The 14,493-nt window shown below is 29.7% G+C and overlaps 1 protein-coding gene across 46 annotated transcripts in view; it reads right to left on the bottom strand.

Annotated features, from left to right (window-relative positions):
- LOC105145116 (longitudinals lacking protein, isoforms A/B/D/L) overlaps window positions 1-14,493 on the bottom strand; it is a 191,214-nt gene that overhangs the window by 146,351 nt on the left and 30,370 nt on the right. The window contains exon 7 of one of the 46 annotated variants that reach the window (XM_087414226.1): window positions 3,604-4,716. The exons of 42 other annotated variants lie outside the window; for them this stretch is intronic. In XM_087414226.1, coding sequence (XP_087270352.1) covers window positions 4,079-4,716 — 638 coding nt within the window. In that variant the 3' untranslated portion in view covers window positions 3,604-4,078. Of the gene's footprint in view, window positions 1-3,603; window positions 6,184-11,295; window positions 12,120-12,273; window positions 14,389-14,493 lie in introns of those variants that run through there. 3 more of the 46 variants (XM_087414233.1, XM_087414231.1, XM_011054492.2) reach the window with 3 other exon arrangements.

Below are 14,493 nucleotides of genomic sequence, written 5' to 3'. Positions count from 1 at the left end.
ATGCAATAAGAAAAATGTTTGGTTGAAAATAGACAAACGAAAAGATTACATCAATTAGAATTTCAGTTATCTCAACTAGAATTGTAGTATAAATTTAACATAAAAAAAAATTTTTATTCGTCCATTTTTATATTAACCAAAATTCGAATTGATTCAACCAGATATTTTCAGTGTAAAAAATACAAAAATATATAAAAACATAAAAACGTCATAATATTGTGAATTAAATTGATTTTGATATTATTACAAATAACGTCATCTTATATCGCAATTTAATCATTCTGAATTGGCCTAACAACGCGTTGTTTCATAAAAGCGGATTCGAGCATTGTTTGTTATATACATCTATTATATACAACGGTTGATCGCTGTGCATTGCGCGTACGTGCGCATACATATTTGACGACACTTTCGTCCGTTTTTGGCAGTAAGGACACTCGAATCTTGGCTCCTGACCACACTGAAATCGTAAGTGTTTTTTCATGTCGCCCAAGTACTTATAACTGTTGCTACACCTGGGACATAGATACCGCTGGTGCCCTTCGTCTCGCTGTTGCTGCTGTTGTTTTACGTTCACAGTGTACCAATCGGACCTGAAGATATTGGAGTTTCTGAAGCTAGCGTTATCGTAACTCTGTAATGATGGAATATGAAGCCCGAGATGCTGCTCCGGCGACGTCGCGATGAAATAATTGGAATTCTGCTTCTCCTGATATGGAACAATCCCTAGAAAAAAAACGACCCCCACGAGGTGAAATAAACCTCGATGAAATAAATAATCTTTTCCCGTGTTTTATAGATAGAACATGTATCACTCAAATTTTCTTTCAACGCATGTTTGGTAGTAAGTGTTTAAGATAATAAAAATGATAATATCGATAATTAATAGTGAACTCAGCGGTATATAAATTAATAATTTTAATATTTTATACATACTCTTTAAATAGTTTTAATTCATTAGAATGGAATCGATCTTACTCTAAAGAGTGAAAATTGAGCCAATCTTGAAAAAGAATGATTCAATCTTTAGGAGTGAGTTTCACTCCAAAAGTTTTTAAACAAATATTTGAAAAATTAACAAAAATGATAAAAAATTATTCCACACATACATAAATAAACACAAGAAAAATTAAGGATAATAGTAAGAAAAATAAATAATACTTATTTCACACACCCATACACAAATCAAACAAAAAAATTTAGAAGAACGATTAGAGGAAAAATATATTAGACAGAAGATAGCTAAAAATAGAAGATTCTATTATGTTTTACAATTAATTATCGTAACAATTTAATAAAATAACATCGTAAATATTAATTTAACTTTAACTTTTAAAATGTATCAAGAACATACAGAGACTCGGACCGGAGCAAAACCGATAATCACAAATCGATAATCGAATCGTAAACGTTATTTTAATCGGATCGAAATTGATAATCGAACTAAAATATTGTATAAGCTAATAAACCGAAACGATCATCAGACCAAAAATGTTTTCCGGATCGTGAAGTAAAGCGGCATCTACAATGGGATTTTTTAATTTCTTACGATTTAGGGCTTAAAACTTAATGGATCTTCTACAATAAGCCATTAGTCATAAATCAAAAGTCAAAAGCTAAAAATTAATTAATAGCTTATTGTAGAAGGCCCATAAAATTTACGCCTTAAATATCATTGCAAACGCCACTTTATAAGCTTTCTACAATAAGTCATTACCTAAGTTTTAAATTTTAAACTATAAGAAATTAACTAATCACAACCGATTATTTGTCATGAAATATATTAAATATTACTTTTTGAAGTTGGAACCAAAATTGAAAGTTGGATATAACCTCGGATTGAAATCGTTTAGATTTTGATATTTTTCGGTTTTTTTCAGTCCGAAACCGAAAATTGAATATAATTTCTGACCGCAATTGGACCGAAATAAAAATTCCGAGTCCCTCTTTAAAATATTCATAATAAACATTCAGTAAGTCTATAATTTATATTATAAATATTATATATATATTGCTGTATAAATCATTTATACAAACGTCCTTGTACAGTTTTAGAAAAAAAATTCTCAATCAAAATCAATATCTGGAGTCTGCAATATGCCGACAATTTGCTAGACAAATCTTAAAGGTTAATCAGTAAAAATAAAGTTCCTGAGATTTTCTCCATCTCTTTTTCGCTTATCATCTCAGTAACTTTGAAATCTTAGTCACAGCCCAACGTTAAGTATTTCTTCTCGCTTACTTTTCGCGTAGGTTATCAAACATTGCGAATAATTGTAAATCGAAAATAATATAACTGTCGTATTTTAACTTGCGCTAAGTATCATGTACTATTGCAAAAATTTCCTGGTGATGACATCGATTTTACAACACTACATCTTTGCCTACATCTATATAGAATAAATATGTGAAAGAAATAGATAAAGAACTATTATCATTAATCAAGCAAAGTTGACATGTGATGTATGAATTTGCCATGGCCATTGAATTAGTATAAGAAGCGAACAAGAAAATAATATAAAAAATGAATTTAATATCCTAATGTTGTTATATCAGCCTGCAGATAATTTTTACAAAAAGCTAAACGATTATAATTGCTGTGAGTTTAAAATTGTTTTTCAATGTTAAAAATTTAGTTCTTTGGTAATTAAATATTTGTTTAGTAATAAAATATAAATTTAGCAATTAAATATTTATTAATATCGTAGTCAATACATATCCACGTTATTACTAACTATAAATCTTTTGTGATACAAAAAATATGATGAAACAAAATATTACAGAATTTACCAACAATTAGAAAAAGAACACAAATAAACAAGTTGTATTACTTAATGTGTATAATAAATAATAGTTTATAATAGAAACGATAGTTTATAATAGAAAAACGTTTATAATAAATAAAATGTCATAAAAAAGTTAAATGTACAAAATTTTTATTATTTTTATTAGCAAACAACACATGAGCACGAGCGTGGCGTAATAAGTAGACTACTATGCCAGAGGTCCCAGGTTCGATCCCAGGCACACTCAAGAAGAAGAACTCTTTTCACGCGCTCGTAACTCATCTTCAGCCTGGCAAACACCAAGAGTATCTATTACCAAGAAAATCTCTTTCAAAACTGCGTTCGAAATCAGCGTTAAATTGTAGATATGTCCTATATGTTTCTGTGTACCTGTGTGTTCATCACAGGCATACGTAGTCCGCCTCAGACTAGCGATAGTGAAAGCTCTTTGCCTTGGACCGACTCGAAGGATGTGAAATTGAACTCATACAAATGCCAGCGAGAGGTAAGTAACTGGCATTTGTATGAGTTCAATTTCACATCCTTCCAAGGCAAAGAGCTTTCATTATCGCTGAGGCGGGCTATCATTTATACAAATTTCTAAAATCATTGAAGAATTTTGCGCAATGCTCGTTGAAGACATATTATTGATAAAATCATCTTTTTTTCCTTTAGCTCTTGTTCTTCCTTTCTCTGATAATTTTTCTTTTTGTTTCAATGACAATGTGATATTTGTTCTTCCTGTAATAACCCTGTCCCGATTTGGGATGTTGCGCCATTGGATTGGATTGGATTGGATTGCAGCAAACAACACACAGAATTTAAATGAAGTTATAATTCTTTTCATTAGATACAGAAAAAATTAACTTAACTGCAACTAATGCAGTAATCATATATAAACGCTTTAAGTAAACTTATTAATCATGTATTAGGCAAACTTATTAATTTATATAATTGTAGAACATATACTCGCGAAAAAAAATTCGTCTCTCTTATTTAAAAAAAAAAGAAAAATAATAATATTTCATATTTATGACAGATGGAGAAATAAATATTGGAAATAAATATGAATATTTGAAGAAGAAATACCTATTTCGCTCCAAATATTAAAAAATATAAACATGATATATAATAATTTATGAATTAAGACATTTTCTATGAATAATATGAGAAATTCCACGAAGATAAAACAAAACATAACTCTTTTCGATTATTAAATGCTAATTATTGCAAAACATTTTCATTGTAATTAAAAAAAACATTAAAATTAAAAATAATTTTGTTATTTTTACTTAATCTGAATCAATGTTAAATTCGTCGTCTTCAAAGAGTTCGCTCTGCGACTCTTCTATCTTCAATTTGGATTGCTTCTTCGTTTTGCAATGATTCTTCTTATGACGTTCCGGAACAACTGACCCAATGAAAATTGTGCCACAATCTGGACACGTTATTTTTTTCTGGCACTCATGTTTCTGATGAAATCTCAAAGATTTCAATTCCTTATAATTACGACCACATTCTAGGCATCTGAATTGTCCAGCTTCCTTCATAGTTCTAGAGTTTGGATTCAACAAACATGTCGTCATAATGTGATGTTTGAGAATGTTACATTTCTTGTAACTGATGCCACAATACTGGCATTTGTATAAGTTCAGTTCCACATTCTTCGAGTCAGTCCAAGGCACAGAGCTTTCATTATCGCTGATCTGAGGCGAGCTATCGTTTATAAAAATTTCTAAAACCCTTGAAGAACTTTGCGCAGTGCTCGTTGAAGGCATATTATTAATGAAATCATCTTCTTCTCTTCCTTTAGCTCTTGTTCTTTCTTTCTCCGATAATTTTTCTTTCTGCTTCAATGACAATTGTTCTTCTTTCTGTGATAACTTTGATACCTCCGCTCGCGTTCCAATTACCTGCGATGACTCTTTCTCTGTAACACGATGCGAACAAATGCTTTAAAAAAGAAATGATAATAAACGTTCGTAATATATCGCTAACGGGTTAAAAAATTTTCTTCATTACAAATAACAGAAAATTATTATAACCAATCGTCAATATAATAACTAAGGAAGAAAAGAAAAGATAAATAAACATTAAAATTGCATGCAAGCCCATTGTAGCCACAAAAAATATACAAGGGAAAACATATCAATCAATATAAAGGTAGTTCTTTAAGCGCAAAATAGTCACTATGAGTATATCATTGTATAAATTCTTGCATTTTAATCGTATGTACGTCACTTAAGTACGCATTCGGTGTAAAATATCCGAACACAAAATACAAAAAGATAAAAATATCAATTTAGAAAATGTTCTATGATTATTGAAAAAAATTGAGTCTTTAGCTTGCCATTTCCCTAATCTTCGATGTCGCTATGGTTGGTTTCGAACAAATAACCTGAAAAACAGAGACACACAAATCAGTAAAAGTACCATTGAATGCCAGAGCAGACAAAATATGAGGATAGAGCGAATCTGTAAGGAATTGTGCTTGAACGGCAAAATGTCAACAACAAGACGTTTCCTTACTGAACAGAAATGCGATGTTATTGAGATGAATTGGATGTTTCTGCGGAAATTTAAGTGTCTGTATTTAAATGGAATCGAAAAATAATGACAATCTTTTCATTTTAGAAATATTCGATATTATAATTTATATACATTTTTATCATAACATATCACAATCATTCTTTGACTTGATACTCAGTTGCACTGTAAACCATGTGCGCCGTATGACAACGCATACTGTATTTCGACCTATCGGTAAAAATATCTCAACGAAAATCTATTCCGAGAAACGTTAAAATCTTGTAGTATCCTCAAGATATCAATACAAGATTTTAAAAGTTTTTTTTTTTATGGATAGAGCGTTCCAGAATCCTCACTCCATTACCACATTGCCACTCGTTACCAAAGTTTTTTTTAATTGATATCCAAAAAACAAATCTGAGCCACTATGTGTCCTTCTAGATAACAAATGAAGAGAAAGATCGTTCCGGAAATATCTTCCGACCAAAATCGTATTCACTCCAAAGCACGTGTCACGCGCATTAGCAAAGCTGGAAGTTGCACGGGGCTCTCTGACGATGCCTTCGCAGGCTGCTGCTGTGCAGGAATGTTTTGCCGCAGACATTACACTTCTGCGTACGACCACACTCATGCCTCACATGGAAGATGAGATGCGACTGCTTGGAGTAGCAAGCGCCGCACTGTGTGCAGGAGAACGGCCTAATCTTCTGTGACTGATGGCAGGTAGACCTGGGGTTCCAGTAGCAGGAGCTCTTCTGATGACTCCTCAGATGACCAGACTGCGTAAAGCCCTTGCCGCAATACTTGCAACTATACTTTCTCTTGGTGCCTTCGCCACGCGTCGAATTATTCGCGCTTAGCTCCAATTCTGCAACACGATTACCGTTCCGTCAGTCGATTGCGTTCGTATCTTTAAGCGAGCATACACAAAATTAATAAAGCGAGATTTCTCTCTAAGAAAGTGTTTATTTGCGGGTTTATTCGTGGATTACAAAAATAAATGTTCAATTTAGTTCAATCATTTGCGGTCAGAAATCTCAAACAACGAATCAATTCAACATTTGTTCCATCGACGTTCTCTAATAATAAACAATATTAATACATTATTAAAATTTAACAAATTTATTAAAAATTTACAAAATAAGAAATAGTACAATCATTTTAGCGTTAAAAAATTTATGTATCGACCGCAAAAGATCAAGAGCTTCTTAACAAAAAGCTGTAAAATGTATCTCATGCGTATATAAACTAGTTCGTCACATTGAAATGAACTGGAAAAATATGCTGTATGTTGACACATTCCCTTACAATATCTTTGTAGCGAGAAAAGAAATGTCATTTACTCCCACATTGGCTGTTAAAATATCTTAGTTTAATATACACTGAATATTAATGGAATCATTGTTTAGAAAGTGAGAATTTAGTGACATCATTTTAATTTATTTGCATGTTATGTACATGTAAAGGATGGTAACGCAGTTTCGAAAAATAAAATAAATATGTAATTATTAACATTAATATTATTATAAAGAATATAGTATTTAGGTGAATCAATAAACAATATGATTATTACACTAATTTATTTTGTATAACAAAGAAGAATTATCTCGATAAATTATAAAAATAAGTGTAATAATAAAAATTATGGCACACCTATCAAACAATCCAATAACATTTAATCCTAAGCTAAAGATTAGACTAAAGAAAAGACTAGTGAAACCAGTAAACTCAGAGAAAGTTTAATCATTCGCAGTTATGTCTAACGCAATCAATCGACATTCACAATCAATGATCCCAATAGCTTCATATGAATTTTATAGTCAACGCTTTGAGTCGCAAAGATTGCTATTTCGGTGTACACACAACAACTTCTTGTGCCTGTACAAGTTGTTCGATTGCAGAAAAGTTTTGTCATAATTATCACACTTTAAAGTTCTACCGCACATTTCAGGAAACTCTGCTTCCCTGAATGCTCTGAGGCATTCAAAACACGAGAAGGGTTTCAATATCTGCGTACAGTAACATTTGGAATTCGGATAGCAGCAACTTTCAGTAATCAGCTCTTCTTCAGAGGGGCATAAAGAAAGCGCTTAAAGGCGAAATCTTCGTTGCAGTATTCGCACGTATTCGAACAATGGACATGCGGAATTCTGCAATACAAGAATCAATGCTGGTGTTCAAGCTAGACTCGTTTACGCACGAAAATATCAAAAAATCGAAAATTCGTGCTTAAATTCGATATCGTATTCAAAGTGATAAAAAATAAAATAGTCTCGCAAATCTGAATAAATTTTTGATGGTACAGATTTAGCAATTTAACGAATTACAAAAGTTTTGTACTGTAACGAATAGTAAACTTTTACATCCTACTGAAACTAATAAACTTATAGAGAAAACTTAAACATTCGCAGTTATGTCCAACGAGATCAGTCGAGTATTCATACATATATGTATACATATATGTATACATGCGTACGCAGAGTGAATAATCTGAATAGGTTCATACGAATTTTACAGTCAACGCCTTAAATTGCAAAGATTGCATCTTCCATACAATTAGTACATGCACGACCGTTTCTTGTGCCTGTACAAACTGCACGACTGTAGAAAAGTTTTCCCGCAATTATCACACTCTAAAATTCTACCACAATCTTTACGCATATGTTGCGTCAGAAAATACTGCTTCGAATACGAGGCACCACATTTGGAACACAAGAAGGGTTTCGAGCTCTGCGCGTGATAACACTCGGAATTCGGATTCCAATAGCAGCTCTTCTTCAGATGGGCATAAAGAAAGCGTTTAAGGACAAAGCTCTTGTTGCAGTACATACAGGCGTAAGTTCGGACGACGGACGTGCGGTATTCTGCAACACAAGAATCAACAACAGTTCGCCCTTAGTGTTAATGTTCCTGGATTCGCTCACACATTTGCCAAAATCTCAAAAATCAGCTTAAATTCAGTCCTGTACTCAGAGTGATGAACAACGAATTAGTGAAATAGTCTCACAAATCTGAATTTTTGATAGTACGATATAAATTGAGCAATTGCTTTTATTTATTTTTATGAATCTTCTTGAGTAGTAAATTAGATAATAAATAAGATAAGATAATAAATAAAGTAGATGTTAAGTGTACAAGTCATATTTAGCAAAAATACAAAAATTACATAAATTACAAAATAGTTTTGTACTGTGACAAGTATTTTTACCTACACATTATACGTCATTATATGTATAATACACATATATAATACACATATATAATAAAATAATATTTAAACGTACTATATTAAAATAATATTTAAACTAAAAATCTTACATTTTTTTCAATTAGCGATAAAGTTAAAAATAACTTTTGTAGAAAATATTATTAAAGAACTTAGAAGATCTAAGTTCTCTTGAAATTATAAAATATTATAAAGATCTAAATTATAAGTTCAAATTGAAAATAAACACATGACATTTAAAATAAAAAAATTATTTTTGAAATTATTATTTTATTAAAAAGAATTAAGAAAATTTATATATTTCTCTAAAATTAATATATTAGGTGTTGGAATTAATTCGTAGCGTTTTTAATGAAAGAATGTTATTTATTTCACATGAGCATTAAAAAATACATTAATGAAAGTACTTCCCATCACTTGTAAAACGCTACGAATTAATTCCAACACCTAATACTTTTTGAAAACTTTTAAAAATGAACTATATTAACAAAAACATTAGAAGTTTCTACTATAGTTCTGCAAAAGAAAATATTATACTCATATATTTTTTTTAATCTTTAAATACTACATAAATATATAAATCCTCTTGACAATTCTTCTTAACAAAATAATTTAAAAAAAAAACTCTCAAATCATGCATTTAAATCGTGTTATAAATGATATTATTTACTGTTTAATGTTTTCGATTAATATTATTTCATACGTCGAATTAAAAAATAACATCTATAACTAATATGTAGTACAATATATTAGTTATATTTACATGTTTCGCTTACCCTCAACAATGTTTCCTATACCTACAAAAACTTGCTCGATAATTGAACTTTATTTTACATTTTGGACAAATGTAGACTTTTCCACAATCGTTTGATTTGTGCGATTTGAGGGTGCGTGGATTTTTAAATAATTTTCCACACTCAGAACAAACATATATATATATATATATATATATATATATATATACTCTTCTTTCAATTTTTCCTCTATTTTCACCGATTTCAAATTGTAAGCATTTTCAATTTTAATTGTTATGTCATTATCTATTGTTCGCATATTATCTGAAACCAAAATACGTTGAAATGTCATTATGATTTCATTTTACAATAATTAACATTTTAATTACAACCACATATATTCTCATTGCACATTCGATCGTGTTAAAGAAAGAAAATTCATTTTGAATAAATATTACAAGACATAATATTATGTAAAAACATGTAATATTTTCTTAAATTCTTATATTTTTATACGTTTTTTCTGCTTAGCTTTCTAATCTACATTTAAAAATAAAATTTAAAAAAAATAAAAATTATCCTAGATAAATAAGAAAAGACATGAAACAATATTTCCTTAAAAAAATATTCACAATTAATTCTAAAAAAATTGCATTCTCTAAAAAAAATAATTCTCCAAAACTACATATTATTAAAACTACATATACTCGTATATTTCATTTCGCATGCTAATTTATGAGAACAATACCACATATTCATATTCATATTCTATGTATAATAAACAAATAAAAATTGTTTTTGAAATAAAACGCACAATTTGTTTATTTGTTTAGAAAATACAATAAGAAAATAATAGTATTAAATGTGTCTTGGTACAAAAAAACCTGTTTAAAAAAAATTGAAAAAAGATTATGATCGTGCAACATCACAACTTCGTTGCACTTTTAGAGAGTAATCGAAATCCTTCAAACTCTTATCTCTCGCGATATTGGCAAGTATTTATTAGTTTATTTTACTATTTCGCAAAACTAGAGTTAACCACCAGACACAAGGGACTGCGTCACTCTTCCGCGAAATTATCAAAATTTGACTCAAAATACTTTAAAGACAAAAAAAAATATCGCAATAGCGACAGCTCTGATAATTGATCGTTCAACTATGATAATGATAAAGGAATGGTTCTTTGAGGACGGGAAAACGTCACGTCACTAGACATAAAAAATTCGCAGAAAAGAAAATATTATAAACATTCATTTTAATAACACATTTTTTTACAGTAAAAAAAATTTTATAGTAAAGTGGATATAACTATCAGAATTAACAAATCTCATTTGATGTAAATAAAACTTGGAATACAATTTAACAAATATCAGTATAAAGATTGCATCTTCTACTGATTTCTGATTTTTTTTTACTATTTCTTTCATTTACATTCATTTGCTCTTTATCATCTTGCTTAAGTACGTAAAATTTCATATACAAAATGAGACCATATAAAATATATTCCTGATTTTTTTTCTCCCTATGATTCTCAAGTCAATCCTAATAAATTGCGCAATTTCTTCAACGTTTCAATGTTCAGTCGTTGATGTTATTAAGTTGCAATATCACAGTCATCTGAAATAAAAAGATAGGAATTAATTTTATATTCATACTCTATTGTAGTAATATAATATTATAAAACAAAAATTAACGCTAAGAATAGAATTTAAAAATAATAATCTAAAATGACGCATATACAATCTTTTTTTTATTATTATAAAGAATTTATTATTTAATTAATTACTACGAATATTATTTTTTTACCAGAAAACAAAATACAAAATACTTATAATTTAGTATAAATATATGATTACTTGTTGACAATTATTGTAATAATTTGTTTCTGACTAGTATTTTTAAACGCCAAAGTTTTATAATCAAAAGCCAATAAGCACAATTTACAAAAATTGAATGTATTGAACGTAAAATTATTTTCTTGTGCGTTTTTAACTAAGGGAGGAAAGAAAATAAAAAGATACGCCCTGAAAATGCAATCTTTATTTTTGTGTAAGATCCAGATTCATAAAAATTGGAATACTCGTAAAAAATATACGTAATATCGTGATCGAACACATTTAATATAGCTTCAAACGCATTTTATAGCTTCGTTTGCCTATTTTTTTTCTAATATATACATATGTAGAATAAATAATTGATACACTTGTTTAATTTTTTTTTATAATAATAACAATTTATAGTCAAAATTTTACAGTCTTAAGACAGTTTGGTACAAATATGAATTCTTCCACTTACTTATTGACATTCACGAGTTTCATCCCAATATGACAATAATTACAAGAATGCAAAATTATAAAATAGTTATCAAATTCATTCATATAATAAAATTATGAGGAGTTCCAAAATTATAATTTAAATTTGAAAGCCCCTCGTATATATAAATTTAATAACAATTTTACAATCTGATTTAATTTATAGTTTATTTGTTATTGATTATCAAAAAGAGATCTTCACCCTTGTGTTTGCGTCTAATGTGCGTGTAAATATTCGGCGGGTGTTTGCTCTTCAGGTCGCAGTACGGACACTGGAATTTCGGCTCGCGGCCGCACGCGATACGTAGATGCGTATCTAACGTACGCTTGTTCTTATAGCCTTGAGAGCACTTTGGGCATACATAATTTCTAGACTCCATTTTGTTGAGACTGCGCCGTTTCTCTACCGAGAAGGTTGGGTCCATGAAACAACCTCTGGTCAGATGACTTTTCAGATGAGATGTCGTCGGGTATGGACTGTTGCAGAAACAGCAACGATACTCGCTAATGTGAATACTGTCAAGCGCCGACGCTGCAACAAACAACGACGAGGATTGAACGGGAGAGTGTTATAGGAATTGATATTTATTGAGATCTCTAACTACTGAACTCACAGAAGGAGAATAAGACATAGAGGATGATAGGACAACCCTTGTCTACATGCTCGAAAAACTTGGAAGACGCTCTTATTTGTACTGATTAGTAGAAGTAATTTTTATTCGTTAAATCCTCAAAAAGTAGATTTAATAATATCAACTTGTGACATTTATTCCATTACATGTATATTTATTTATGGCTAACGATCATAATCTGCCGCTGATGACATAAATATAACGAATTTTACAATTTCACATTAAATAAATGATTAATTTTTTTTATTTTATATCGATTTTAAATCATTAATGTGAATGTATTTGACAGTTTAATTATTTAATTATTGTTAAAATTCATATTTTTTTATATTCTATTAAAATATAAAACGCATCGAAACGTTTGCGATTTCGAATATTAAAAAACCTAATTAAAGCGATTTCAAGGCGGAAATTGCTAGTGCTGACGATGCTTCTGTTTAGATATCTTCTTCTAGTCGAGCAACTAAAGGCCAGAATCTCATATATTCGGTTCAGTATGCTGCAAGCAAGTTCGAAATAAAACAAATGTGAATTTTCGCGATTTCCTGCGGATGGCATGCAAGATTTCAGTCAGTCTCTCTCTCTCTCTCTCTCTCTCTCTCTCTCTCTCTCTCTCTGATCGTGTTACTTTGATCTTCTAGCGAATATACTACGCTCTACAACTATATTCCCTAACTAAATTGTCATTTCAAAACATAGAGAACATCCGATCAGTAATTAAACTAATTTTACAATTCATTAAATAAGTGATTAATTCTTTTCAGTAAAATATTATTATTAGAACAAATATTTTATGTTACACTCTACCCATTATATTCTTTCAAACATTACTTTTATAAGAAAACACTACTGCCACGTCATAACTTATCAATATAACAAGTGAATACATACAAATGTTATTTGAAATGAAATTTTTATTTACAATTTATTTTTATGACACTACATTATTCATAAATTTTTTTTACACATTTCATTATGCATTGCTTATTTCAAATATTTTGCGGTAAAATACTTATAATAAGTACAAATTAATATAAAGATAAGATACAATCAATTATGTAATTTGATATACAACATTACATGTATTCATTTAATTTTATTGTTTTTAAAATTTCTAATAACTTTTTAATTACTTGATAATATATTCAGCACATTTTCACGGACTAACTGAATACTAAAAATAAAACATTTAATAAATATACATTAGAGAGAGAAATTTAGATTTATTTAAAACACGACAAATTAAAGAAAACAAATTAATGATTATTTCTAAATTGTCTTCTAAAAATACAAAATATAATTATTTTAAAAATATAAAACATAATCTCATTTTAACTAATAATAATCCGTAATATATTAATTAATCTCAAAAAAATGTGTTACATAATAAAAAAACTGTTTTAACAAACATTAAATAAAAATTCTAAACTTTAAATCCATGTAGAATTTTAAATTATATACATTGTAAATAAAAGAATATTTTCCCAATTAATGTTTTCATAATTAAATAGTACCGCAAAGTAAAATTGCCTGTGTATTTTTAATATCTTTATTTTCTTAACTTACCAATTTCCTATTATTTCCTTATCAATTTTATACAATTTCCTCTCTACAAGAGTTGATAATTTTTTAAATTAATTTTTAAAATTAATTTTTAGTAATTTATTGATTGATATAAAATCGTTGAGTGAATGTATATGATGGTTCATTATTGAAGTGACATTTTTTATTATATTCTGCTAAAATACAAGACATATCGAAGTATTTGCGATTTTATAAATATTAAAAAATTTAATTAAGGCGTTTATTTCCCGGCCTCAAGATCGATCACGTAAATCTTGAAGCCCACGTGCTTGTGCTTAATATGAGAAGACATATTAGATCGTTGTTTCGTCCGATAGCGACAATACGGACACTGGAACCTGGGACTTTTGCCACACTCGTATTTAAAGTGTCGCCATAGAGCGTTCCTCTGTTTGTAGATCTTGCCGCAATCTTTGCAAACATGGCCCTGCAATGGTTGCTGTGGAAACGATTGCTGTCGCTGCGAAAATTGTTGCTGCTGCTGCTGTTGTTGTTGCTGACGATGCTGCTGTTCGGATATCTTCTTCCAGTCGAGCGACTGTAAGGCCAGAGTCTCGTGCACCGTCGAGTATTCAGTCCAGTATGCTGCAAGCATGTTCGAAACGAAACAAATGTGTAAATTTTGCGATCTCTTACGGATAATGTATGTCTCGCAATTCATCTTTGTGAGTACCTGAGCATGCAAGGTCT

Source organism: Acromyrmex echinatior, chromosome 16 (assembly GCF_024713525.1).
Source record: "Acromyrmex echinatior isolate Ae372 chromosome 16, ASM2471352v2, whole genome shotgun sequence".
NCBI lineage: Eukaryota > Metazoa > Arthropoda > Insecta > Hymenoptera > Formicidae > Acromyrmex > Acromyrmex echinatior.
The sequence above is the reverse complement of the archived record's forward strand: the minus strand, read 5'-3'. Positions and strand labels throughout refer to the sequence as shown.